The sequence below is a fragment of the Gordionus sp. m RMFG-2023 genome, chromosome 3, assembly GCF_954871325.1.
Source record: "Gordionus sp. m RMFG-2023 chromosome 3, tfGorSpeb1-WG-v2, whole genome shotgun sequence".
NCBI classification, from domain to species: Eukaryota; Metazoa; Nematomorpha; class Gordioida; order Chordodea; family Parachordodidae; genus Gordionus; species Gordionus sp. m RMFG-2023.
In genome coordinates, this window is record NC_088777.1 from 16,236,588 (window position 1) to 16,264,242 (window position 27,655).

General features: G+C 25.4%; 2 protein-coding genes across 3 annotated transcripts; one reads left to right on the forward strand and one right to left on the reverse strand.

The window, feature by feature from the left end:
- Positions 1–212: 212 nt before the first annotated feature.
- Positions 213–1,693, forward strand: LOC135926545 (BRCA2 and CDKN1A-interacting protein-like). 2 transcript variants are annotated; one of them, XM_065462458.1, is made up of 7 exons: positions 213–270; positions 314–385; positions 425–502; positions 542–622; positions 663–892; positions 936–1,182; positions 1,357–1,693. In XM_065462458.1, the coding sequence occupies exons 1-7, from the start codon at positions 241–243 to the stop codon at positions 1,552–1,554; spliced, it is 936 nt and encodes a 311-aa protein (XP_065318530.1). In that variant the 5' UTR covers positions 213–240; the 3' UTR covers positions 1,555–1,693. The 2 variants fall into 2 exon arrangements, with proteins under 2 accessions (XP_065318530.1, XP_065318531.1); XM_065462459.1 differs by lacking the exons at positions 314–385; positions 425–502 and having other exon boundaries at positions 226–270.
- Positions 1,694–5,784: 4,091 nt separating this feature from the next.
- On the reverse strand, positions 5,785–22,900 carry LOC135927315 (putative pre-mRNA-splicing factor ATP-dependent RNA helicase PRP1). The gene is made up of 13 exons (XM_065463282.1): positions 22,782–22,900; positions 22,598–22,697; positions 22,357–22,527; positions 20,982–21,190; positions 19,042–19,246; positions 15,323–15,499; positions 14,684–14,941; positions 13,992–14,250; positions 9,464–9,655; positions 8,011–8,133; positions 7,107–7,297; positions 6,371–6,540; positions 5,785–6,019 (listed from the first exon to the last, which is right to left on the reverse strand). The coding sequence occupies exons 1-13, from the start codon at positions 22,829–22,831 to the stop codon at positions 5,899–5,901; spliced, it is 2,226 nt and encodes a 741-aa protein (XP_065319354.1). The 5' UTR covers positions 22,832–22,900; the 3' UTR covers positions 5,785–5,898.
- Between the last annotated feature and the right edge of the window lie 4,755 nt (positions 22,901–27,655).

Below are 27,655 nucleotides of genomic sequence, written 5' to 3' on the forward strand. Positions count from 1 at the left end.
AAAATTGAACTCGTAACATTCATATATTTTTAGAAAACTTTAATTTCAAATAAATATTAATCATTATTTGGTCCTAGATTATTCTAATCTCGTCAAAGTTTTATAACGTCGTAGTAAATGTGATTTATTTTTATGGTAGGATTAGTACGGCCAGTTCAATGACATATTTTGTCAATGGGCCAGTTTATCTCAAGCCTTTTAAAAAAATGATATAGGTTTAAATTATTCATTCATTCCTTTATGGAGATTATAAATACAGATTTTGCAAAAGTTAGTGACAATGATATTTCACTTTATTATATGACAATCATAGATTGAAGTAGATTTTGATATATTTGAACCGACGCCTACAGATTTTGATGGAATTTTAAACAATGTCAGACAAGTTATTAATTAAGATTAACAAATTATCGAGTAAGTTTAGGTATTGCCTCATAATCTGAGCTCAGATGATTTAGCAGATTTGATAACAAATTATGGCAAATTTACTTTGTTAATCAAGGTATTTTATTTATTTTTTATCTTAAATAATATTTAATAGCAAGCACAAGAAGTTGAAAAAGATAATGAAAATGATGATGCCTTTATTTTTGGCTTGGTTGCATTCTTAAATTTAAATCAGGTGCTAAAATTATGTTATTTACTAACCTCATTTTTCCTAGAATTATGTTACACTTGAGAATAAAGGTTCTATATTAGAGTCAATGAAGAAGTTTTTGATTGATTTTGAAAATCATCATAAAAATTCCATTAAAGGCAACAAGATATTATTTTCAGATATATTTTCCTCTGATAATATATCTGCACCCAAATATAACATAGGATTCTTGCTTGATGAAAGAATTTGTGATATACCACCTCAAATTTCACCCCAGATATTTGAAAATATTTTGTTAGGATTACATATATAATAATTAAATTTAAAATATTTATAGGTCTGAACTAAATGAAAATCCAAAAACCTATAGTATTGATGGGAGATTATGTGATTATGTATTGTGTCTTACCAGGGTAGTACAAATTTCTTCTGACTTGGGTGAAGTAGAAAATGATAATAATTATAACAATGACATTAAAACAACTAAGACTAAAAAACACAAAAAACTTAAAAGAATGGTACAAAGAATGAAAAAATCAACAGAAATTGCCTGGATGTGCCCTGAAATGGAAATTCTATTTGAAGTTAACAAAAAATAAAATATTTATATTAATGAATCATTTTATTATTTTTATTATAATCAAATGTGTTCAGATTTAACATCTATTGTTTGAATTTTTTTTAGTTAAATAAATCTATTAATTATTTTTTAAAATGTAGTATTACATTTTTTTAACACTATTGATGTTTATTTGAAGGAAAGCTTGATTCATTTGGACATACCTGTTACCATAAAGTCTGGCACCTTACCAACAGATAACTTAGTAGATGCTAAACTCCTACAAAATGACAATGACATAATGAATATTGCAAGATTTTTTGTTCTTCCATTTATTAAATTTGAAAAGTGTATTTCCCATATATCTGAAATATATGGAGGAAATATTAATCCATGATTAAATTAAAAAATATATATGCCTCATGTGACCCTGCCCTAAATTTATATCCATTTTCGGGGTCTCCTAAGAACCTGTTAACAAGAATTATTTATAAATCTATAAATATACAAAAGATATTTAAAAATAAAATAAAGAAATGCAGTTTGTTTTGTTAATTTTTGATCAATTATATAATTTTTTTTTTAAAGATTTTTGGTTATTTGATTAAAATTTAAATGACAATTGGCTTGGTCTATTTTTCAAAAAACTTGGATCAAAAATCATGTAAGAGCCATAAATCTAGGTATTATTTAATTAAAAATTTGGCTTTTCAGTTATTAAATTCTACCAATGAAATGAGATTTTTTTTAAAATTGTCAAATGAAAAACTAATAGAAATATTTTATATGGATAACTAAATTTTTAAAAATTGGCTTAGTTAAAGTTCTTCATATCTAAAACGAATGGTTTATATTCAATATTATATTCCAATTTAATGAATACCCAATCTGAAAACATAAAATTAGACCCAAATTCAAAAAATTTGCCCTTAAAATTTATTAACTAGATTTTGGAACTTGAACAAAAAAGTGTTCTGGTTCCTAAAATTTGAAAATGAGTGGGTGTGTTTTTAAATTTGGTTTCAAATTTTGTTAAAGGAATCTTAAAAAAATTTAATAGATAAATAAACCCACTAAAATGAATACACATTTTAAAATAACTTAACTTTTATTAGAACCAGTAGGTTCTGCTTATATTTAAATAATGAATAAAATAATATATCATGACCATGATTTATTTAATATAACTAGTGCTGTAAACGTTACTACAAAAAAGAAATGTGTTACCCATTACTGCTGAAAAAAGGAATGTGTTACTGTTACTCGTTAACTTTTTAAAAATGAACGCGCATTACTGACAATTCAAAAAAGTAAAGGGTTACTCATTATTTAAAAATTTATACAAAAAATATATATATTTTTTTCTATAATATAATATATTTGTATTCAATATAGTTTTCTCACATCAAATATAAAATAAAATAAAGCAATATTATATAAAAACGGAGGTGGGACTACAAGTTCCCAAAAAACATGCGTAATTATATTTTAAAATTGTGATTTGAAGGTTTTGTTTTAAAAAATAAAATTCTTTAGGTTCTGATGTAAGGGCTCTTGTCTTATCCCCTATATTTTTTAAAAACTTTTAAATAAAACTATACAAAAAGAATATATATAAGATCTTTTTATATAAAAAAATTCATATATAATTATATTATAAATAAAATTATACAGAAATAATATATTATATATAAGATAGCATCTTTTTGTAACAATTTTTAGCATTGATTTTAAAAATTTTAATCAGACAAATAGAATTTATTGAAAATATTTAAAGAATTATTTTTTTTTGAAAAATAGATCATCTTCACAAGGATTTCATTCATTTCCTCATCAAAAAATAATTTATCTTTATCATAAAATATTTTGATATGTGTGTTGAATAAAGAAATTAAGTCTACTCTTTCTTTATCAAGATCTATAACCGGTTTAATCAGATATCTTTCCATGTTCCTTAAAAATGGTGCACAGTTTGAAGATTGCCCATGTTTATTCCACAATATCTTATTTAGAAAATGTAATTTTTGAAATAATTTTAAAATGGACATCGTTATGTGCCTTTTAAGTGTCAACACTTGCAATGAGATTTAAAGTGTGTGATGAACAAATGATGCTTATAAGTATACAATACTATCATTATTATTTTGATTTTCAAATAGATCAAATAATGGCAGAGGAACTATTTTATCATCCGTTTTCTCTCCTTGTTCATATACACTAATAAATTTTTAATAAATATATTGTGATAAATTAGATTTAAATGTTTATATTTTTACTTCTGAGGCGATATTTTATATATAAAAACATACAATATACTTTTTGATACAATTATTTTTTGACTGTGATACTATAAAACTTATTTTTATTCGCTAATAATATTTATTTTGCATTCGTTATAAAAATTAAATTACTACCAGCCTTGTTAATTCTATTCTATCAAATCGAACCCAATTCCTACAATTCGAACCTTCCCCAATCCCTACATTTATTATAATTAGTTACTTAAGCCTTTATATAATTTCTATCATTGTCGGTAATGCATTTGGTCACTTTATTTTGTATCTTATATGTGTTAAAAATTTCAAAGATTATTTTTGCTAGCTAATAAAATGTGTTTTTGTTTAGCCTTATACAAGCTAAGCAGGCTGAAACCCTCTCAAGAGTGTCTGGGTATAGCCAGTGTACCGTCATCCATTTAAAAGACAATATTATCAATCTATAAAATATATATTTTATATACCGATAAGGTGACCAAGAATCCATAGTTGTACAGTTAATTTTGGGATACACAATAAATCCACTAATTTCTTTGTCATGCTTTGTTAATTTTTAATATGAAGGTAGGCCTAGACATCAATTTTTGGATAATATTAATAAATGTTGGTGTTTTCTACAATTGAAAAAGGTTGTAATTCTTCAATTACAAAATCAAAAACTAATTCATCAACAGCTGATTGTGTTATTTTTGATGTAAATGGATTCTGCATCTCAATGAGTGTGAGTAAATTGGCTTCAATTTATTTTTATTACTATTCAAATGTTCATTAATCTCTTTCATTTTTGAGGAATTTACAGTCTATAATTTTTTAATTAATATATTATTAATTCCTAAATTTTTTATTAAAAATATCTTAGCTTTTTCAATAATTGAAGATAAATCTTTTATAAATTTAATTGCATTTTTTTCCATCACTAAGCTTATTGTCAAGGAAAACATTAAAAATTGAAATTATGATTACCAAAGATAATTTTTCAATTTCTTATCTTTTTCAGAATTATCATTTAAAAAGGAATCAGGAAAAATATCTATATTCAGTTCTCTAAGACAATATTGCTTCATATATTTATTTAAACAGCTTTTTAAAGTCACTATTTTATTCTTTAAATTTATTATCAATTTGAAGTTAAACCAAATAGCAATACTAAAACATGAAACAGATGATATTGTTTAAACCCAATATAATATTTTGAACCAATACCAATATTTTGTTAATCTAGGGTTTTTAATGTTGGTTCCTATTCGTATATAGTATAATTTAATATCATGATTTAACTTTTCAAAATATTATGAAAGAACACGATACTGAAGTTGAAATATTTGCGTTAAGGACTAATTTACATTTACAAAGTGTAGACTTTGTACCCTTAAATTTCTTTATTGGTGTAAAATATGTTTCAAATTGGGTCCAGGGAAGGGTTAAATCATCTGGAGAAGTATGTACTGAGGACATAATATTCTTAAAATAAATTATAAAATAGAATAATATTAACAATTACTTCGAATTTTGATTGAATATTAATAACGCTCGACTGATTTAACGAGAATTTAAAATAAAAATGAAGCAATGGTGATTGATACGAATAAAAAACTAGACTAAAATTATTAATATCAAAAAATAAATAAAAGTAATTTTATAGTACAATAAAATATGTTATTCTTTTTTAAATATTTTTTAAGAAAAAATCTAAAGTAACGAGTAACGTTTTGGCTTACCTTTACTCAAAAAAAAGAAACGCGTTACCGTTATCTCTAGAAAAAGGTAACGAATGGCGTTCCTTTTCTTCAAAAAAAGGTAACGAAGTTACTTTACAGCATTAGATATAACTGATTAAATTCAAATTAATAGCAAAAATATTTTCAAACCAATTCCCAACGTAAAATAAAATTTAAAAAAATTTTTTGCTAGTTATTTCCCCTAGGCCAATTTTTAGAAAATCCGTCAGAACCCGTTGAAAGTTACTTTTGCAATGTTAATTAATAATGCTCCAACTTAAGTTCTCATTTATTTCCTAAATTAAATGATCTATTTAATTTATATCTTAAATACTATAATAATTATTTACAATTTTTAAATGTAAAAGATCGTAACGAAATCTATTATTTTAGCTATAACGAAATACATTTTGGTTAATTATAAAAATAAAATATTTTCAAAATTCTTTATTTAGACAATATTTATAAATTTACGAAAAAACTAAATAAAATAATGTAGTATATCGTAATTATAAATAATAATTTGTCTACAAAAAGTATAAACTAAAATATACAACTACAACCTTATTTCAAGTTGAAGGTCTAATTTTTAATAGTAATATTTAATTCTACTAAACATCTCAGAAAATTTCACAAGCATACATAAAACATTAATGGGAACGACCTTATAATATTTTGCAATCCAACAGAATTTATTCACGGAATTGTATTTATATAATGTAAAATTTTGATATAAAAAAGGTAGTTTTAAAATCCTTCTTGAAACTGTTTGGAATCGAGTTTACCTTTGATAATTTCGAGCTGCCTTTTAGCTTCGCAAGAAGGGAAATTATCTAAATCGTAATATGTCGTGGCGTATTTTAATAACCTTATTCGTAAAAATATAAATCAAAATTTTTAATAGAAAAAAAAATCGGAGATAATCAAATCCGTATCATCTAATCCAATTAATGTGGAAAACCTTTAAAGGTCATATAAAATTTAATATATTTATTTCTTGTTCTATTTTATTCTATAAAATGAGATATTTAAGGATTTAAAATAAAAGACTATATTTTTCAAATTGTAACTTTTATTCATATGATAATTAGTGATAAAATGAATTTTTTTCCAAAACAAGGAAACCTAAAAGTATGTAAAAATTACTTTTTTATTCAAATTTTATGGTTGTTAATTTTAAATTACATGTTAATATAAATTTTTTCAGAAAAAAACTAACCATTCGGGTCTAATATCGGTCACAGTTCTAATGTAATTTTTAGTGGTAAGCACGAATTCGTTGTAAAGAAGCCATTCTGGTTTGTGGTCCAAGCAAGTGGAAGGGTGTATTTGAACAACTTGATTATCCTTGACAGTTAAATAATGACCTGTCCTTTCCAGGTGGGCAACCTGTTATAAATTAAAGTGAATAAATAATACATCACAATAATGGCGTGATTAATAACTTTTTTTTTCTTATTTGTGATTTTAAAGGGTGAAAATTAATTAAATTTTTAAAAATAGGGTTATGCCTTCTACTAGAGATCTGCAAAAGTATAATTTTTAAGAAAATTCGGGCAGGGTAGGGCCTTAGAATTTTTTTAAATATATCTAAATTTATTAATTTTATGTTGAATTTTTTATGTAAAATAAAAATATGTGATTTTATTTATAGAAAGTAGACGCCAAATAACATATATCGTTTATTTTGAGTTATTATAAAAATTCATTTCTATATTTAAATAAATTCAGGCCAGACCGCCAAAATTTTTTTAAAAAAATTTCGGGTTCGGGCTGGGCCAGGCTTAAAAAATTAGACCCAATGCAGATCACTACCTTCTACTATAAACTTCAATATAATTAATGTATTAAATGGCAATAATTTAAATTTATATACGATACCATGAAATAGCAACAAAAAGTTGTAGGCAAAAATATGCAGGGTAAAAAAAAGTGAAAGAAGGCCTTATGCATACCTGCATGAAAAATCCCGATACCATGGCCTTTCGTATATTAGAATAGTATTCTCTTGAATTGAAGTCAGTACTAACCCTTCGAAGGTTGAATCGGTCCATAATGCGGGCGAGTTGTACTCGGACATTGTCGGCACTCTTCAGGGATCGATAATTTATAAAATGGTCGTAACACCATTGGACGTCTTCGTTATCTATATAGATTAATGAGATAAAAGAACAAAAATAATATATTCTTAAAAAAATAATATACCATAAATATTTTTTATCCACTATTATAAATATATTGTATGAGAAAATTTAAAGATTGAGCCAATTTGATAAAATCGGTATATTATAACAACTTAAAATGAAAGTCAGAATGGTAAGAAAAAAAGGTATAAAGCGAAAAACATAAATAAAATGGTATGAATGATAAAATGTAATTCTCCAGAAAAAACCCGACTTGATGTTAAATTATAAAATGCGCCTATAGCCTGATAAAATATTTATTTGTTATGAATGATGGAAAACTTTTACATTTTGTAAGATGGTTTTAACGTAAACATATATCGAATTTTCCCTATATAAAATAAAGACGAAACAGAAAATAGAAGCTACGTCATTTAAAATCTGTTGATCAAATAAAGAACCGTTTTTCCATATGTATTAAGTAAAAGAGGTATTGTTTTACCAGAGTATATAAAGAGAAAATAACGAAAAAACTAAAGGTATCAAAAATCAGATAAAAAGTCATGGAGAAAAGAAAAATGAACCTATATCATGGAAATAATAAATTAAATTGTTAATAAAGATGGAATGAGGTTTGGTCTAGATATTTAGAGACAAGAAAAGCTATTTTAAAAAAATAAGGATAATAATCAATAGAATATGAAAAAAAATTATTTTTCTATCTGGTAAAAAAAACTTTGTTTAAAGGCATGATAAACGTTGAGTAAGGATAGATGATCACCATCTATGTGCGCGAAATTCATTTTAGCTTCGTCGGCGGCTTTCCTCATATCAACAGGCCGGACAAAACATTGGGGTACTTTTTAAGGATTTAAATAAGGGATATAGAAGAAAATATTATAATATAGTTTGCAGGATTGTACAAATTTTTTAAAAAAATATAAATACCAAAGACCTGAAGAGGTGCTCGGCCCAGCCCGTATTATTCAATCCGGGTATATATAAAAAAATTAAGACCAGGTTTCAAAAAAAAATCAGCCAAGGAAAATATACCAATTAGACATTTTATGGTTCGGTTTTCCGCTAATATGAAATCATTTAATATCTAATATAAACTGGACCGTAGCCCACTGAGGGTAACCTTCCAAAAAATTTTTGTCTCCAAAACCAGGCCCCTCGATAAAAAATTTCAGGCCCCAAAATTAAAAAAAATATTAGTTGTTGAATTTTAATTCGCCATTATCAATCAAATCTAAATGAAAAAACAAAATTCTTAGAAAATTTTCAGTTATTTAATTGGGTAAACAAGAAAATACTTTTAAAAATATTAGCTGGAAAATATCCACTAACTCATTAGCCATTAAATGAAAAAACAGCAAACAATACCGCTTTTTATATTCTTCGATAAAAAGAAATAATTGAATTCGTCAGTTCCTGTGATAATTTTTCTCAACCTCTACTTGAGCATGGTGTGCCAGTATATGTTAGCGAGATTTAATTTATTAACCAATAAATATAAATGATAGATACAAACTACTTTCTGCTTATCACGATGATTCCTAAATGAATTAGCCCAATATATGTCAAGTATTAATACTATATTTAAAAATATTGAGAGGACGAATATTCTTTTAAAGTACCAATATTCCTAGGGAAGTTTAACTGAACTAGGCCGGGAAGTATTAAAACAGATACCTTACATCATAATTATTTATTTTCACTTATAATATTTGAGTAACGTAGGTTATTCGTCGTTATTTTTATTTTTGAGTATTTCCAATTATTTAGAAATTTAGAAGAAAACAACATTTGTTTTAATGACATATGAAAAAAATAGCCCAAAATTTATCATTTAATTCATTTATGTTAAAATTTAAAAATCTTATTATATTTTGGTATTATTTTATATATTTATATTTACAAATTTTCAAAAAAAATAGGAAAATGTTTTATTTCAAAAAAATATTGGCCCTCCCAAATGAACAGTTGGCTCCCCAACTGGGATTTGCTGGCTATGGGCCTGAATTTATAAAATTATCTTTAATATAAAATGAAGATTTTTTTTAAAAAAAGCTAAAAATGAAGAGAAAAAATCTAGGATTAAAGGAACAACTCTTTAAAAAATATATGAACCAATGAAAAATTGTAAATAATTATATTAGAAAATGATTCCAAGATAATGTAAAAACCTGAAAGCATGGCAGTAATGGACAAGACTTCGTTAGAACAATTGAGATCGCAGCTCGAAATGAGCATTTTAGCCAGTTGTGGGTCTAGCGGGAATTCGGCCATTATAGAACCAAGGTCAGTTAGGTCTCCTTCGTCGTTTAAGGCACCCAGATAATTGAGAAGTTCGAGAGCTCTCATAAGTGTTTCGGGAGCTAATAGATATAATATTATTAATCATTATAATAATAAATAGCTTAATTAATGATTTTTATGTTGTTTTAATTAACAATGTTAGGAAAGATATTTTTCAGGGTTTAACTGTTATATATTATTAAATCCCTTATCCCTTTTCCTAAATTCCATTTTTATATTTTTCACCTTTATTAATTTTATCTTAGAAAAAAATTATTATAATCCTGATAATATATTATATCAACTACTATTCAAATAAAGAAACCAATAACCGTTTATGATTAATGAATGAGTATTTTTGACCAAATAATTTTACTCATTTTTAAAATTTAACATAAATTCTCCTTTTAACTCTGTAAAGTCAGCACTTGTCTAACTAGCATATAAACCAGAGACCTGCAGAGGTACCATTTGCACGGCCCGGATTTTTAAAAAAAAAATTTTTTACTATTATATTCGACCTGGTATATAAAATTTTTTTACCTATTTGGTATTTTATTATATTTTTCGGCGAGTATTATCATTTAATAAGCAAGCATATTAGCTAATGTTGTTAAACGGCTTGTTTTGAACCGATTTTTAAAAACGGCTAACTCAATATTTTCGCCAGAAAAATATTGTCTAAGCCTCGAAATTTAGATACTATATGTCTAGACCTTTGCTCATTCTATGAGCAAAATTTTCAGGCTTGTATAATATTTTTGTTAGCCGTTTTAAAAAATCGGCTCAAAACGAGCCATTTAACAACACTAATATTTTTTTAAAATTCTAAACAGATATTTAGTATATTACAGATTGATACTCTAAAAAATTTGTGTAAATAATATTTTGAGAATATACTATATTAATTGTATTTATAAAAAATAAAACTGATATTTTAATTAATAAAAAATATAACATATATTATATAATAATGTATTTAATCCTTTGCGTATTTATTCCATGGCAGGAAAACTATAATTTTATGTAATAGATACTATGAGTGTTAACTTTCACCAAACATTATATTAATCATAAAATAATCATTATAACCATATCTAATTGACGAATATAATAATTCATGTTGCATAAATTTTTAAAAAAAATACGGCCCAGCCTGGGTATTTTTTTTTAAAAAAATTTTCAGGCTTGGCCCGGTCTGGGTATATTTTAAAATTTAAAATACGGCCCAGCCCTGGTACCCGGGCTGGGCTTGGCCGGGCCTGCAGGTCTCTGATATACACATATATTATGATTAGGGTTAACAAATTTTTTAGATTTAGATTGTACATCATAATTTTTTTTGCCTTAATATAATCTTTCTTTGCAAGTAAAAAAAATTAATGCTTCAGGAGCTACGGTCAGGAAATTATTCAAAATATATATTGATAAGTCATAAGCTAATTAAATGAAAAGCCGACCAATCAAAAATTCGATGACATGTGCAAACTGTTTTAAAAAAAGTTTACCTAGTTGATCAGTGAGCCGGAAAAAAATAATTCATTATTTTCTAAAACGAATACTATTATTAATATCTTCAAATAAAGGTGGGTTTTACTATTTTTAACTTTAGTTACTGTTATTTCCCAATTGGGTGCTCTGATCAGGGTTGCCAGATGTCACGATTTAGCCGTTCTCAAAATTAATATCACATTTATTTACTCAATCGCTTTTTTCAAGTTTTTTGAGAAAATTAAAATAATCAAACTTTTTCTCATGTTTTTAATTTTTTTTCAAAAAATTTTAAAAAACAAATAGAAAGTTTTAAATAATTTTATTTTCAAATATTTAAAAAATTATAGTATTTGTTCCAACCATTCATACTCATTGGTCAATGTTTAATTAAGAGGCATATTTAGGCCATGTCCTTAACGTTAGCACTTTAATAACATAAATTTACATACATGCTCTTATCAAAAAACTTAAGAATTCTTTAAATTTAGAAATTCAACAAAATTTTTAAAGGAGTAATTCCAAAAACATTATACAACGTAATGATAATGATTAAGAAAAGATTTTGAATTTCAAAGAATCAAAGATGTTTGTAAAAAATATATACATTGAAATACGCTATGATATTATAGGTAATGTAGGGAAATATCTTAGCCCTATGACAGAAAATACCCACAATTGATGTATCAAATTTGAGGAATATTCACATTTTTATTCCGATTACGAAGATATTTTCAAATATTAACTCTCGCTCTCCATGGAGAAAATAGGCAAAGACCTTTCAGCCTATCTCCATGGCACCCTTGCAAAATTTTTATTGCCTCTTTTAAAATCATCCATAAAATAAAATAATTAATATTTGCTCTATTTATTAACTTGGTAAAATAATCAAAATTAGCAAGTGAGTCAATTGGCCGAGACCTGGTCTGGTAAAATACTCTGAAATTTTTTTAAAATATGTTTATGTTTGAAAATATAAAAAACGATATAAATACGTGGGATCACATTGCTGCTTATTTATTCCCAAATATTAATGGGAACATCTTACTAGTAGTGAATTTAGAAGTATATGATATAATATAAGAATTGGGTATTTTACAAAGTGCTACTGAACAAAAGCGGTTGGTTTAATAGCAAATTATGCGAAAAACATCCACAAGATTTAATAGCAAATTATGTGAAAAACAGTAACTTCCACAAGAAACAATCAGATTCCGGCCTCAAATTAATGGAATGGTCTTTGCTCACCATGTCCATTAATAGAAAGGGCATTTTATTAACAATTCATTTCTATTTCTTCCTCAGAAAGAAATTGGTCGATTTGGGTTAATATTCTTACAAACAAAAATCGATTGAAGATCTCGAAAACAAAATTGATTTAAATATATTAAAAGAAAATGATAATATTGAATATGAATCAGAACAAGACTCTGTCATGAGGAGCGAAATATTACTTATTTAATGACAATGAATTTAAAAAATATTAGAAAATTAATATTAATGATTCATTTTCCTATTATATACAAAATAAAATTAATATTGTCTTAAAAAACATTTATTTGAATTTGACTAGTCAAATATCGGCCAATAAACTGAATCGTATTTGATCGGTCAAATATATAACCCTGAAAATAATACATCATAATAATTGTTAATAATATATCAATATTAAATTTAATACAGTCTAAAAAATTTTGTTGGTAAGTATGTGTATGCTATATCAATAAACCCGACCAAAGGCGGAGCAAAAGCTAGCCGAAAGCTCATAAATTAGAGGGTAAGGAGGGAAAGCCCCCCATGAATTATTATAAGAGAAAAACTCATGTTTTCGAATGAAAAATATCTGGCAACCTTGGCCCTGATGCATTAACTAAATTAAAATATACGTTAATCCCTTAATTTAAAATAATCATAACTATTAATTTTATGGCAATTATTTATAATGTCCCAAAAATTAACCCTTTTAAAACTCTCCCTTTCTGCCCCTTTAGCAATTAGTTTTTAAATTATATTATGACAAATATGGTTTGATTAACTTTCTTTCTGAGGATAAATCAATTGTTTCTAACATAATATTACACTAACCAAATAAACAATCTAAGCATTTTTAAAATGTTTGGTTATTTGATAAAATTTAAAATAAAATTAATTATATCTAAATTAGATTAGTTTATTATTTAATTATTATTATGTTGCTTTTATAACCTACCATTCTGAAAATCAACATTATAATACTTTCAATCATGGTAAAATTCCAAGCTACCCAATTAATAAAATTATGTTTTCCAATAAAATAAAAAAAATGAATGATGGTTAGCCGGACCATTTAATTCACAGTAAAACAATCAGCTTCAGTAGAGAGTATTATCATCATATGGAGTGTATTTCAAATTTAGGAATCGTTTAGAACAACTAAATTCAAATACCAATGTCGAGTACATGAAAAGTTACAATGCAGTCAAAGTTAGGCATTGGAAATCGATCTTTTAATTTTAACATCTAGATCTTGAAAAATATCATAATTCATAAAATTTTAAAAAACAAACAAAATATTATTTTGTAAATTGTATTATATTATTCTAACTATTATGATAAAATTATTTTTACGGTAAATGCTAAGAAGTATTTTGAATAAATTGAGTAAATTTTAAAATATTGATTTTATTGGCCAACCCTAATTATGAATGAGTATATTTGGACCAAATAATTTTGTTCATATTAATTTATTACAAATAGTCCTTTTAACTCTGTAAAGTTAGGTTTTTGTTTATCTCTATATTACTTTTCTATCACTTTAAACATAATTCCACTTTTTTCATTTGGTATTAGAGGATCAAACTATTTTAATCAGTTAGTTAGAAAATAGGTAATTTATTTGACTTTTCTTATTCACTCATTCTCATTAATTATCTTTTCTATATTTACCAGGAGGATCCATGAAGTCGAAATGCACCAAATCGTCAATACCCAGTTTCTTTAGTTGCAAAACGACCGAACCTAGATTCGATCTCAGAATTTCGGGGTAAGTATTATCTTGCATATCCTTCTTGAAGGCCACCTCAGTGTAGAGTCGGAAACATTTTCCAGGCATAGTACGTCCAGCCCTACCAGCCCTCTGCTGGCTTGAAGCTTTGCTTATGGGAGAAACTAACAATGACTCCACACGAATACGTGGGTTGTAAACCTAATTATTTTATTTATTGAGTAAATTTAGGCGAAAATAGAATATCAATTTTGAATTCGTCATTATATCTTCACAATCTTATCTTGAAAAGGTAAACTAGGAGTAGTTCATAACACTCCGCAATTCGAATAACCTTTTGTCTATTTGATCTTTTTTACTTTATTTTTTTTTAAATGTTTTCTCATTTTTTTATTTAACATAGTAATTTGACCAAATCCGCCTAGTGATGGTTGGGCTGAGGGTTTTAGTCGTATTGTATGAAAATAGAGAGATTTTTTAATTTCTAATTATTTTCAAAAAATTACCCATTTACTTCCTTCAGAAAAAAGAAAAAATAATCAGAGTTCCCTCAAAAATGTTTTTTTCTCTTTATTTTGTTATACTTATAAAGAATCAAAAAAGGCTCCATTTAGTATATTCTTAAAAATAATACTTTTTGCTTGCTAAACCCAGGGTCTATAACATATACTACCCCATCTATTGTGAGTGAAGTTTCGGCAATATTGGTCGACACAATTACTTTCCGGCCTATAGCCCCATTGCTGGCCCTAGGTGGGGGTGGGGCCTCGAAAATTCTTTGCTGTAGATTGGGAGGGAGGGTTGAGTAAAGGGGGATAGACTTAAGTTCTCCAATCTCTGGTCCAAGGTTATCGATCTCCTTTTTGAGGCGTTTACATGCGTCTTCTATTTCCTGAGAAAAAAATGTTTTAAAATATCAAGGTCAATATAAATTGCTAAGATATTAGGAATGGAAAAATTTAAAGATTTTTTCATGAAGTTTTTTAATTTTACAAAACGTGCATAATTTTTTTTAAATTTATATGAACGTTATTATTAGAAATATAATTATAATTAAGTAAAATTTTAATATTAAAATGTTTCAACTAATTTACATTGTTTTAATATATTTATAAGAGGTTTTTAAATTTCCCTTTAAAAATGATTTTGAAAAAAAAAGATTTAATAAATATATAAAACTTATTTTTCTATAATTTTATCCTATATATATAGTTTGGCAGAGCATATTTATTACGAGTGAAAATAATAAAATAAATATAAAAGGTCATTTAACTTCTTGGCCCGTGAGGAATAGCAAAATATCCCCAGACCCTTCCTCACAAACATGGATTTGTAAGACGGTCCTTATAGCGGCCTCAAGGTAATCGCGTTCTGGCTCTGGTGTGTAAAATATCTCCACCGGGTGGGTCCGACCAGGTACTGTCAATAGAGGTGCATTGTCAAAATACGACTAGGCATTGAATACATTTTTTTATAAAATATAATTCTCTGGTTTCTTTTTTTACAATGTTAATTTTTATCTACTTGTTTCCTACCTTGCTTTCTAATATTTATAAGTTTAAAAAAATCTTTTCTAATTCTCTTGCTTCTCTTTCACACTGACATATAATAATACATATGATAATGCATTCATAATAATGCATTTGTAAGCGTCGTTGAATGAAAATCAGCAGGACCCGCCATTTTGGTAACCCATATAGTAACTATTCTCATGTTAAAACCTACTATTAAATTGATAACTTGCTTTCTTATTATCTCGATGATCAGGCAATTCTTTAATAAAGTTTGCGTCAGACATAGGAATAAATTGGCCTCTCATTTAAAATTTATAATAATGATATGTGTAACCAAAATGGCGTCCCCAGCTGTTTTCATTGATGTACATTTTTAATAAATGTATAGTTAGTCTAACATAGACTGCTCAACGCCCAATTTTATAATGTTATAAAAACATCACTCATTTGACAGCCATTTTCAAAGGTACAACATTCATTTTAAGAACTATGTTTATAATGATTTTAAAGTTGAATATTTCATGTATTTATGAAATTTTGATGTATATTTTTTTTATTTCTTTATTAATTTATTGTTTTTACTAATAATTACATTCTTAAATTTTCTTAAACCTTCAACAATATTTATATAATGAAAATTAAGTAAAATCTGAATTATAATATATAATATCATGAGTAAAAATATAATTCTATAATTTTAATTAATATTATTTTTTACTATTTTTTTACAGACATAATTTAATATCTCTGACTTTTGTTTCTATTATTTTTATTCTTGATCACTTTATTATTAATGAAAATAGGATGAGGCTTTGAATCAAAATGATTAATATTTTTAAATTATTTAAGTTCCCAATTAACAAAAATGCTCTTTTAAGTAAATGGACTCGTGCAAATACTCATGTATCTGCATTGGACATTTTATGAATCTTTTTAACCAACATCTACAAATTATCGTATTTTAATTTATCAGTAGTAATGTGTTTTTTTCGACACTGTGTTATTTTTTCAACTTTAAATCATTTTATGAACGAATTTTTTAAATTTAAAAATCGGATTTTACTGGAAATGTTTTCCATGCTTAGAATACATATCTTATGAATACCAGACAATTTTGCCATTAACCGAGTCATTTTAATTCATACAAAAAATATATGGAAAAACGAATATAAATTATAATAATTCTTTACAAAATTATCTAATATTCATAAAGTAGGTATTCCAAACCAATAAATTTAGGATAAAATCATCAATTTAAATTCAAAAAAAGTAAAAAATGTTAGAAAAATAATACATTGCCTCTAATATATTTTTATATCATCATAAGTAAAAATTTAATTTTAATTAATATATTTTCTTTTAACATTATTTTTACTATTTTTTAATTTACAGATAAAATGTTAATATCTCCAATTGCCTTTTTTTCTATTATATTTATTCCTGATTACTTTATTATTATATAAAATAGGATATGGCTTTAAATCAAAATGATAATATTTTTTTTAAATTATCTAAGTTTCCAATTAACAATAAAAAGTAAGTGGACCCCACAGTTAAGATAATTTTTTAAACAATTCTAGATCAGGAATTAGGAACCCTTAGTAATTTGCAAATATTTATTGAACCCATTGTTCTTAGATATAAAAACATTTTATTTCATCATTTTGTGAGAAAGATATAAAAAAATTTTATTTCATTATTTTGAGAAAAAAAGAAAGCTTAAATTTAAAAATAAATTAAATAAAAATATAAGAGTTTTAGGCCAATAATTTTTTTTCATTATATAAAACATAGCTTCCTTTTTTATGAACTTTTTATTTTCATGAAATATGGGATTATTTTTAATTTTTCTTTCATTTTGTGATTTATTCTTCCAAAAAAATTAAAAAACTTTTACATGAATTTTAAATTTATATTATAAAATATATATTCATATTCTGTTGTAAATTAAACTGCTATTTTTGTTATAAAAAAATATACAAATTAAATAAATTCTCTATCTTGCGGATTTTTTTTGTTACTTTATTTTCTTATTATATATTATTATTATAAAAATTGTTTAATATTTATATTTAATTTTTTATATTCATTTATTTATGAATTTATAAACTATAAAAAATTATTTTTATATTATATCTTTTTGAAAAATTATATATCTTGCATATATTTACATGTGTATTAAATAAAATTTCATAAATAGGTGAAATATTTAACCTAAAAATTATTTTAGACTTATTACAGGGTAGAGTAGTATATTTGTAATATAAAGCATCTAAAAAATAAAACAATGTTTATTTATATATTTTCATGATACTTACAAACCAATATACATTATATAACAAAACAGATGTAAAAAATACATTATAATTTTAAAAAATTTGATATTTTGATTTTTCTTTATTCCGCTTTTCTACATATTCCCTTAAAATATATTTCAACATAAAATTTTTACAAATTTACCTTAATTCATTGTTTGTACTCAATAACCAATCTCCTTTGGCGTATATTGATAGCACCCAGTTCTCCTATCACGTTCTTTTCCAGTATGTTTTTTGGACTATCCTATTTTATAAAATATATTTTCTTATAGTTCCTTCGCTTTTAGGAAATCCCAGAGGTATTTTCTATATTAACTTTAATCATGAATATATTGTTGGCTATTAAAAGATCCATAATTTTTCTTTCTGTATTGAAGGTGTCTTTTTTCCTACCTCTCTTCCAATTACATAATCTTTCAGAGGGTCTCCAATGATTTCGGAAAATGTTTCACATCTTAATTTATTTATAGATGATAAAGACATATCTATATACTTTGCGATATCTTTCATTTTCATTCGCTCTCTCTAGAGTAAAGAAAATAATTTTTTTGCTATATCTTTCTTTTCCTTATTCCAGTTTTTATATTCCCTGAAATTGCCAAGATTCAATTTATTGGATCGATAATAGAATCATCACTTAAAGAGAGGGAATTTATCATATGGAAATTATTTGTAGATGATATATTAGGTATTGAATTAGATAAAAAAAGAATCAGGAATCGATGAAAATGAATTTGTATTATTTGGGTTACTAGATAAAATTTGTCATATATTAAACATTTGAAAAAAATATTATATTGTATTTTATGAAAAAATTTAAATTATATAAAAATTGCAAATGCAAAAAAATTACAATAAAATTTATACCATTATTTTTTTAGTGTTTGTTTTGTTATATATTAATGAAGCTTTTAAAATATATGCAAAAAATAAACACACATTATTTTACTTTTTTAATGTTTAATAACAAATATACCATTTTACCCTGCAAAATAAATTTCTTTGGCTCTTCTCTGATCAATTAATTTTTAACTTTTAACTATTCATAGTCATTTATTTTTCTTTTACTTTTTTAATTATTCATATAAAATCCCATTTTTCTGTATTAAATTTCCTCATTTTAACAATATAAAAAAATTAACTATCTAATCAAGTAAAACTTGAAATTTTCCAGCATCCAATGTGGCGCTCATAACAACGATCTTTAAATCCGAGGACCTTTGACTCGAAATTTCCTTCAAAAGACCCATGAGAATGTCGGTGGCGAGTGTTCTCTCGTGGGCTTCATCGAGTATTATAACGCCATAACTTTCTAACAAGGGGTCACTCATACCTTCTCTCAATAACATACCATCTGTCATGTACCTAGGAAGTGTTAAAAAGTATATTCAAATACTTCATTTCTTGGATTATATAGCATTTTTAAAAAAATTAACAAAAAATGAAAATATAATTTCTTTAAAACTTTACAATTTTTTAAAAAAATATTCAATCCAGTACATATTTTATTGTTAATGTGATGTCAAATGGCTCAGTTAAATTGTTTAAATAAATATTATCGTTAAAGATATTTTAAATTGTAGGATTAAATTAAATATGATTAATTTTATATTGGTGATAAGTGGGTAAAAAAATATATTAACAATCCAACCAATCCAATTACTTTTAACAAGTAAGTGGGCGATTTGTTAATCATGGATGGGCTGTAGGTTATATATATATAAATATTGGATGGGCTTGGGATCTAAAAAACTACTCACTGATGACTTCTATGAGAGATCTATATAATTTAGACCTAGAAAACAAAATATTAGCACTTTCAAATCTTTAAAAAATTTCACTCCCTTTCTTACGCCTCTTATGAGGTTGGAATGGATAATGCTAATTTAAAAAAAATATATATCGTAATTTTAAAGGGATTATGACTATCCGGGAATATTCTGACCCCCAGACCTAAACTCGTTCATTACGGCGGAGAGATTGACCTCAAATTGAATAGATCTTGGAATTAGCTCTCGATTGATACCCTATGTTGGACCTAACTTATTTTAAAGACCAATAAAACAATATTGAGGATTTCTGAATAATAATAAAATGAATAAGAAATAAAACGAGACGTGCATAAAACGCTTTTAAAATAAGATTCCTCTTTATCACGGTAAAACAAAATATTACCGCACTTATCAAATCTTTAACTTAAAATTCTCACTCCCTTTCGTTATCGCCTCTTATGACGCGTTGGAGATCCCGGATAGTCATGCTAACTTTAAAAATTACAATATATATAATTGATTTTATCCTAAAGAAAATGTTATTCAAATGACTAAATTTAATTGGAAAGGTATATATTTGGCAATATTTTAAAAAATCTATAGGATTTCTGAAAATTAAATGAATAAGATAAAAAGACTGATACTTTCTTAAAAATTAGAAATTAATAAGCAATTTAAGCAGGCTTGTCTAAATTGCCTTTTGGTCATTGAGCAAATTCTTAATTACAAAGATAATGTTATTAAAAAAATGTAAAAGAATTTTTTTAAAGTTAACTGATTGAAAAATTTTAATTATTTTTTATTTAAACAAATTTTATCATCCATCAAAGACTAGAGTAAATAAAACTCCAAAAAAATAAGAAAATGATATAAGGATTATACCTATCTTATAAGATTTTAAAACTACAAATTCTCTAAAATTATATTTAAAAAAAATATTACTTTAATTTTAAAAATAAATAATAGAGATGCTTATAACTAATACTCCATGTAATATTTGTTTTAATTATTTTACTTTTATGATAGTAAATTGCTTTTATTTGCTAATTTTATTTTTAGATAATAAATTCATTTTTGTGATAATTTTGTTTTTGTATAGTAAATTTCTTCTTTTTGGCTAATTATTTTGGTGTAAGATAATAAATTCCTTTTAGCTTTTTTGGTTTTAGAATGAATTTAAAAAATTTCTTAAATTTTTTTAAATATAAATGAGGATTACAATTTAAAAAGGCTATTCATTGTCTCCTTATTCTCCCAGTGTTAAAAGATTTTCAATAACTTTAATTTTACACACTTAATATATTTTTTTAAGATTTCGGAAAGATTACTTTAAAAGGGTACGAGCACAAGTGCAGTCTTCAAATCTTATAGTATAACCAACTTCTTGTCCTAGAACACAATCCATCTCCTCACTCACTCTTTGGGCCACACTCATTGCTGCCACTCTCCTGGGTTGGGTGCAAGCTACCCCCTTTTTACCTGGACCCATTTCTGTCAATCTTTTGCCACGGAGGTATTCAAGACACCATTGTGGGATCTGTTTTGTTTGTATAATATATCATAAAATGGATATATCAAATGCTGTGCTGATCCACAAATTTTTCGCTAATCTAATATTTTCAGATATTACCATAAAACTGATTAAAATAAACAATACTTAATAATAATAAAAAACCAACTAACTTTATAAAAAATCAAGAATATTTTGTTTTTTTATTTTCCAAAAGTTAATCAACTCAATTAAAATATGGGCAAAGTTTACGGCTGAATGTAGTGTTGTTAAATGCCTTGATTAAAAATGTTAGCCATAAAATAGTTACATAAGCCTTGAAATTTCACTGATAGATGTTTAAACCTTTCTGTCATCCATGAGCAAAAGGTCCAAACTTGGGTAATTTTCTTTTGGTTAAGATCAAATTAATCTTCTTCAAAAATTGGTAAAATAAAATCTTTTAACAACATTTGTGACTTGTTAGATGTTTAAATTAGAGATTTGCAAACTAATTATGAAAAATTACAATTGGCGGCAATTTGTTGGTAAAAAATTTTGGGCTTGGAGGGAAAATTTTTAAATAAAATATCAAAAATGGCCTCACAAATTTCTGATATTTGTAAAATCTTGATAGGCCAGCTCAAGCATTAAAATATTTATATATTTATTTTAAATCTCCGCTAATATTTTGATTTATATATTTGAAAATAAACATGCTTATTTCTTTGCATTTTAAGAGTGACTAAAACACTAAATCTATAAATAAATTTGTAATCTCAAAAAATTAAACAATTTATTTATCATATGTTCTTTCTACAAATGCGCAATATAGAATCAAAGCAGGTCAATTATTACAACCTCTAGTTTAAATGATTTTCTTGTTGATGATAATATAAAAAAAAATTTTTTTAAAAAAAACACAAATAAATTAAATTTTGATTCCTTTATGAAATTATAAACAAAATGTAAAATATTACATAAAATCGTAAATAGCCCAGATAAATAAAAATGCCTGTAAAAATATTGACCTAATATATTTTTAATAAGACTAAATATAAGCCTCAATCCAATCTAATAATTAATATCAGCACAGCTTAATTATATATTATATCTTGTGTATTAACAAATATTTTACAATTATAAAAAAAGCAAGGATTATCATATATATATTATTTAATCAATCAAAATGTTATTTAAAATATGAAATATACTTGTGTTGTTTTTCCACTTCCAGTTTCTCCAACCAAAACCAAAATTTTATTTTTGTCCAAAGTTTCTATAAACCTATCTTTATATTCCCAGACTGGCAAAGTTCTACGTTTCTTAAGTAAATCTTGGTAACGTTGAGAATAAGCACGGTTTGTGTATGGATTGATAATGTTCTAAAAATAAAAACAATAAACATATTTTAGAAATTATAACACCATATCAAGATAGTAATTTATAAAAAACATCTTTTCTTGGATCAGTAATCAACTGATTTATGTTAGCAGCAGCAAGTCTGGCCATCTCAGCAAAATCTTTAGAACCATTGGTCATATTTTCATCACTTCTATAAATGGATAAATGTATATCATTTATATTTATAAAATAAATTGTTTTTAATTTAAAACTTGATTTGATAAATAAGATTAACCTTTTTTTGGAAACACTACCACCTACAATATCTATCCTCCGTTTAGACATAGAAAAATATGTTGCAACTATTTTTATATTTTGAAAAAAAATGTGAGATACAAACTAGATCTATTTGCCAAATGAAAATATTTAATTTTATTTTTTAATTACAAAAATCAAAAATGTATGGATACTTAAATGACATATAAAATATGTCAGCAATCGCATATAATTTAATTAAAATAAAAAGTATATCTGATATAATATTGAATATTTTCTCACTAGTATTACATAAAATGAAATTTAAGATAGTGGTGTATTGTTCAAAAATTTTACAAGGGGACTGCAATTTTTATATATTCTCCACAAATTAGACACATATGAAATTGAATTTTTTTTTTATTACGAATATATCTAAATTGATTATTCATATGATATTTTATAAAATAATGTATCAAATTTAATACCACCATCTATACAGATTTAAAAATATATAGATAAGTATATAATTACTATTTTCATTTCTTAGTTTTCTTAAGTCTGTTATTTTGTAAGATTTTGCTCGTCCCACGATTTCCATAATTTAATATATAGATCTGAAATCCACTCCGAAATCGAAGGTCCATTAATATGGACATTATCGTTTCACATTTATTTAAATTGAATCTTTGGCAGATTTGTTTTTTGCATCTTGCCAAATTGAGTTTTCAAATTCTTAAACAAATTTTACTTTTGAATAAAGAATTTCTAAAATGAAAAAATAATTTTATTAGTTTCAAGTCATTTAACTTTCGTTTTCAATTCATTAAACGGTACTGCTTGATGCTTTCTAGAGGCATTATTTATAATTTATTTTCAATCTTACTAAATTTTTTTAAATAGTATAATAAAATTTAATGTATGGAAGCTAATGTTGTAAAATTGTTAGGTTAGATCGGCTTGGCCGAAAACCCAGCCAGGTTTAAGCCGAAAACAACGACCTTAAACTCGAGCCAACCCATTTAGCCATAGATCAGACCCGACCGAACCAAATGGGATGTCGGCCCGATGAGTTGAATTGCTGGGTAGGCCCAATGGGCCTTATAGATTGGCTTGCTGGGCCAGCCCGATGGGTCGGCTTGCTGTATCAACATTATAGAAAATTAAACTTTGTTTTTATCCAGGTTTATAGTTTATGATATTAGAAAGATGTTCTAAAATTAAGTAATAAATTAGGGGAGATGATAGACTTACGCCAAATGGCGTATTAGCAAGAAATAAAAGTTATATTTTTTCTTATTTATACGCATTTTCCGAATCGATAAAAAAGTTACGAAAATTTAACGAATCATTTAAAATTTGTATTTATAATAAGATGGATGTATAAATAATATCGTGGACGAAATTTAGTAAACTATAAAGCAATATAAAAATTTAAAATACATAAATCTTTATATATCAGATTTTAGAATGTCACCAAAAAGTACTCCTATAGTAATACCTTACTTATTTCCCAATATTTAGTAAACTATAAAGCAATATAAAAACTTAAAATACATAAATCTTTATATATCAGATTTTAGAATGTCACCAAAAAGTACTATAAAAAACATAAATCTTTATATATCAGATTTTAGAATGTCACCAAAAAGTACTACCATAGTAATATCATAAATATGAAAGAAGGAGATATATTTTTATCCTATAAAGATTTACAAGATGCTATAAAGCAATATGAAAATTTAAATTACATAAATCTTTATATATCAGATTCAAAAATTTTAAAATCGTCTCTTTTTGAAAAATTTAGATATAGAAGCATAAAATTTCTTTGTATATTTGGTGGAAAGTACAATACAAAATCCACAGGTCTACGCAATTATATGTCTATAAAACAAGGATGTCAATTTTATTTGCAAATTACATTCATGAAAAACAAATTATTTGTCAAGGATATGCATGAAAATCACAATCATCCCCATGGTAAAGGCACATAATCTTGAAATTATTAAGTTAAATATATAATTTAACTCAGTGATATGGATACTGGATAGGCTTATAGGGTTAATTTATTAAATTTTGATAGAATATATATAAGATAAAAGTATGAAATAATGTTTTTAAAACAAATGAAAAATGCATTTTTTGATTAATTTTAGATGAATACCAATCATTACCCAGACAAAGAAAGCTTAATGAAGCACAGTATAAATTTGTAGTTGAAGCTATAACTACAGGAGGAAATAAATCCAAAATAAAAAATAAACTATTTTCTGAAGGAAAGTTTATAACCCTAAGAGATTTGCATAATATAGACAAAAATACAAAAAAAACTTATGATAATGATTTAATTACAATGATAGATAAAGTTAAAGAAGATAATGATACTAATATGGAATTATATACTGTAGATGGGAATCTAATTGGTATATATTATCAAACTCATCAAATGCAGTATATTTTTTCAAAATATCCTGAAGTAATATGTGTGGATGCAACATATCGATTAAATAATAGGCATATGCCTGTGTATATTTTGGTATCAATTGATGGAAATAATAGATCACATATTATATGTGTATGGATTGTCAAATCGGAGTCATTTGATGTAGCATCACAAATGCTTCAAATTTTTAAAAAACTGAATTCAGCTTGGACAGATATAAAGGTCATTGTTAGTGATAAAGATTGTGCTGGGAGAAAAGCTTACATTGGGCATTCCCTCATGTTCAATTGGAATTATGTAGGAAACATGTAACCAGAGCTTGGGATAGGGAAGTTACCCACAAAAAAAGGAATATTCCTAATGATATGATTAATAATGTGAAGCATCTGTTGTATAGCATGCTAGATGCACAGTCTTCTGACATATATTTTGAAAATTATCACAAATTAACTAATTTAGAATCATTAAATAACAATTTTTCTGTCTGGCATCATATCAGATATGAATAGTCCGATGCTTGGAAAAGATATCATTTAAACTTTAAACAATATACAAATAACAGGGTAGAGAGCATTAACAAATATTTAAAAATTAACATAACCAAATACTCTACCCTTCCAAATATGTTTACTGATTTAATTATGTCAATTAAAATGTTAAGTGCTGAAAGGGAACATGATAATTTAATGAAAAAAATTAAAATCTCATTTATAAATGAGGAAGATCAAACATTGGCTAATTATAGAAAATTGTTAACAGAATATGCATACAAAGAGTTAAAATATGAATATAATGTTGGTGATATCTGCAATCTTGTTTGCCAATCAAATATGTTTTATTGTGATTGCCCCTTTTTTAAAATATCCAATTACCATGCAGACATGTATTTATGGAAAGGAAAAAAAATAATAGTGATCTTTACGATGAAAAATTATGTCATCAAAGGTGGCACAAAAATTATTTTAAAAATCCATCGACATTTATCAATAATAATATAGATATATTAAATAACAAAAAGGGGATTAAATACAAAATAAACCTTTTTAATGACCAAATTTCATCCTATAATTATTTTAAAAATCAAAATATGCTTTTTCACACCATATCATTATTACCACATAATTTGAAACATGGGTTTGCTCAGGATTTTGACAAACTACATGATTTTGCTATGAAAGGCATATTACCAATTATTTCCTCAAATAATTTCAATACAAGCTCAAATGAAAATAATGGTCAGATATTCTCCAATGATAGTATAGCAATTGTATTAAATGAGGATTTTGCACACTCAAACGTGGATCCTAATATACAGTAAAATAAAAATAATGTCCCAATTTTTTTAAAAAAAGATGTTTATAATAGTCAAGAAAATGAAGGTATAAATAATAACATAAAAGAAATTCAATTACCTAAGAAATTAAAAAAAAAGCTGGAGACCATTAGGATTTACAATATTGGATTCACAAAAAAGTACATTGACTTTATTTATTGTTAATAGTATATTATATAGAAAAGGCATACAAATCCAAAGAAAATCATATAGATAAAAAGTTAAAATTTCAACAAGACCTTAATTCCCAAAACTTTTTTGACCCAAAAATAGTTGATACCAAAGGTAAATTGTTGAAAAGACAAATTTTTTAACTTTTTTAGATTATAAAAAATCTTCTTTACACCTTTTGAAGGATCTTCAAGTGGACTTAGTAGACTTTGTATAATCAGACTCAAAGTTCAAAAATTGTAATTTTATAATTATATACAGTTAATTGTAATTCTTAAATATTATAATTAATTTAATTTTTTTAAATATTTAAAGCCATAGATGACCCACTCGTTAAAATCATTCAACATACATTTAAACATTTTTATAATCCAACTACCAATATTTGGAGGAAATATCATGCTAATCGCTTAAATTTAGCGTCAGCAAAAAAGAAAGTCTCTCAAAATATAGGAAGGGTGCTGCTAACTGCTCCATCACGATTGGAAACAATTGAGCTAGATGGGAATTGTTTTTACAGGTAATTTAAAAATAATTTTGTTTGTATTTTTTTTTATACATAGAATATGGTTTTGTTTCTTTCTTTACCTTGAATTTTAATGATTATATCCTATATTAATTCATAATATTATTTTTTTAAAACATTGATAGGTTTTTAGAAACAGTAACATAATTAAATTTTTTAAAAAATAATTAGATGTATAAGTATGGAGATAACAGGAAAACAAGACTCCTATGGTTTGATTAGATCACATATGGTCTTGCTGATGCTGCAAAAAAATAATGATAAAAAATATATTAGATTATACTCAAGGTCAAAATACGTGTGAAGATGATGTGCAACAGTATATAATAGAAAAGGCAAGTAAGAATGGTGAATGGGCAACGGATATAGAATTGCGAAGTGTTGCCACACTTCTCAATACCCCGATATTGGTGTATGCTAGGTATGGAGCTTCATTTT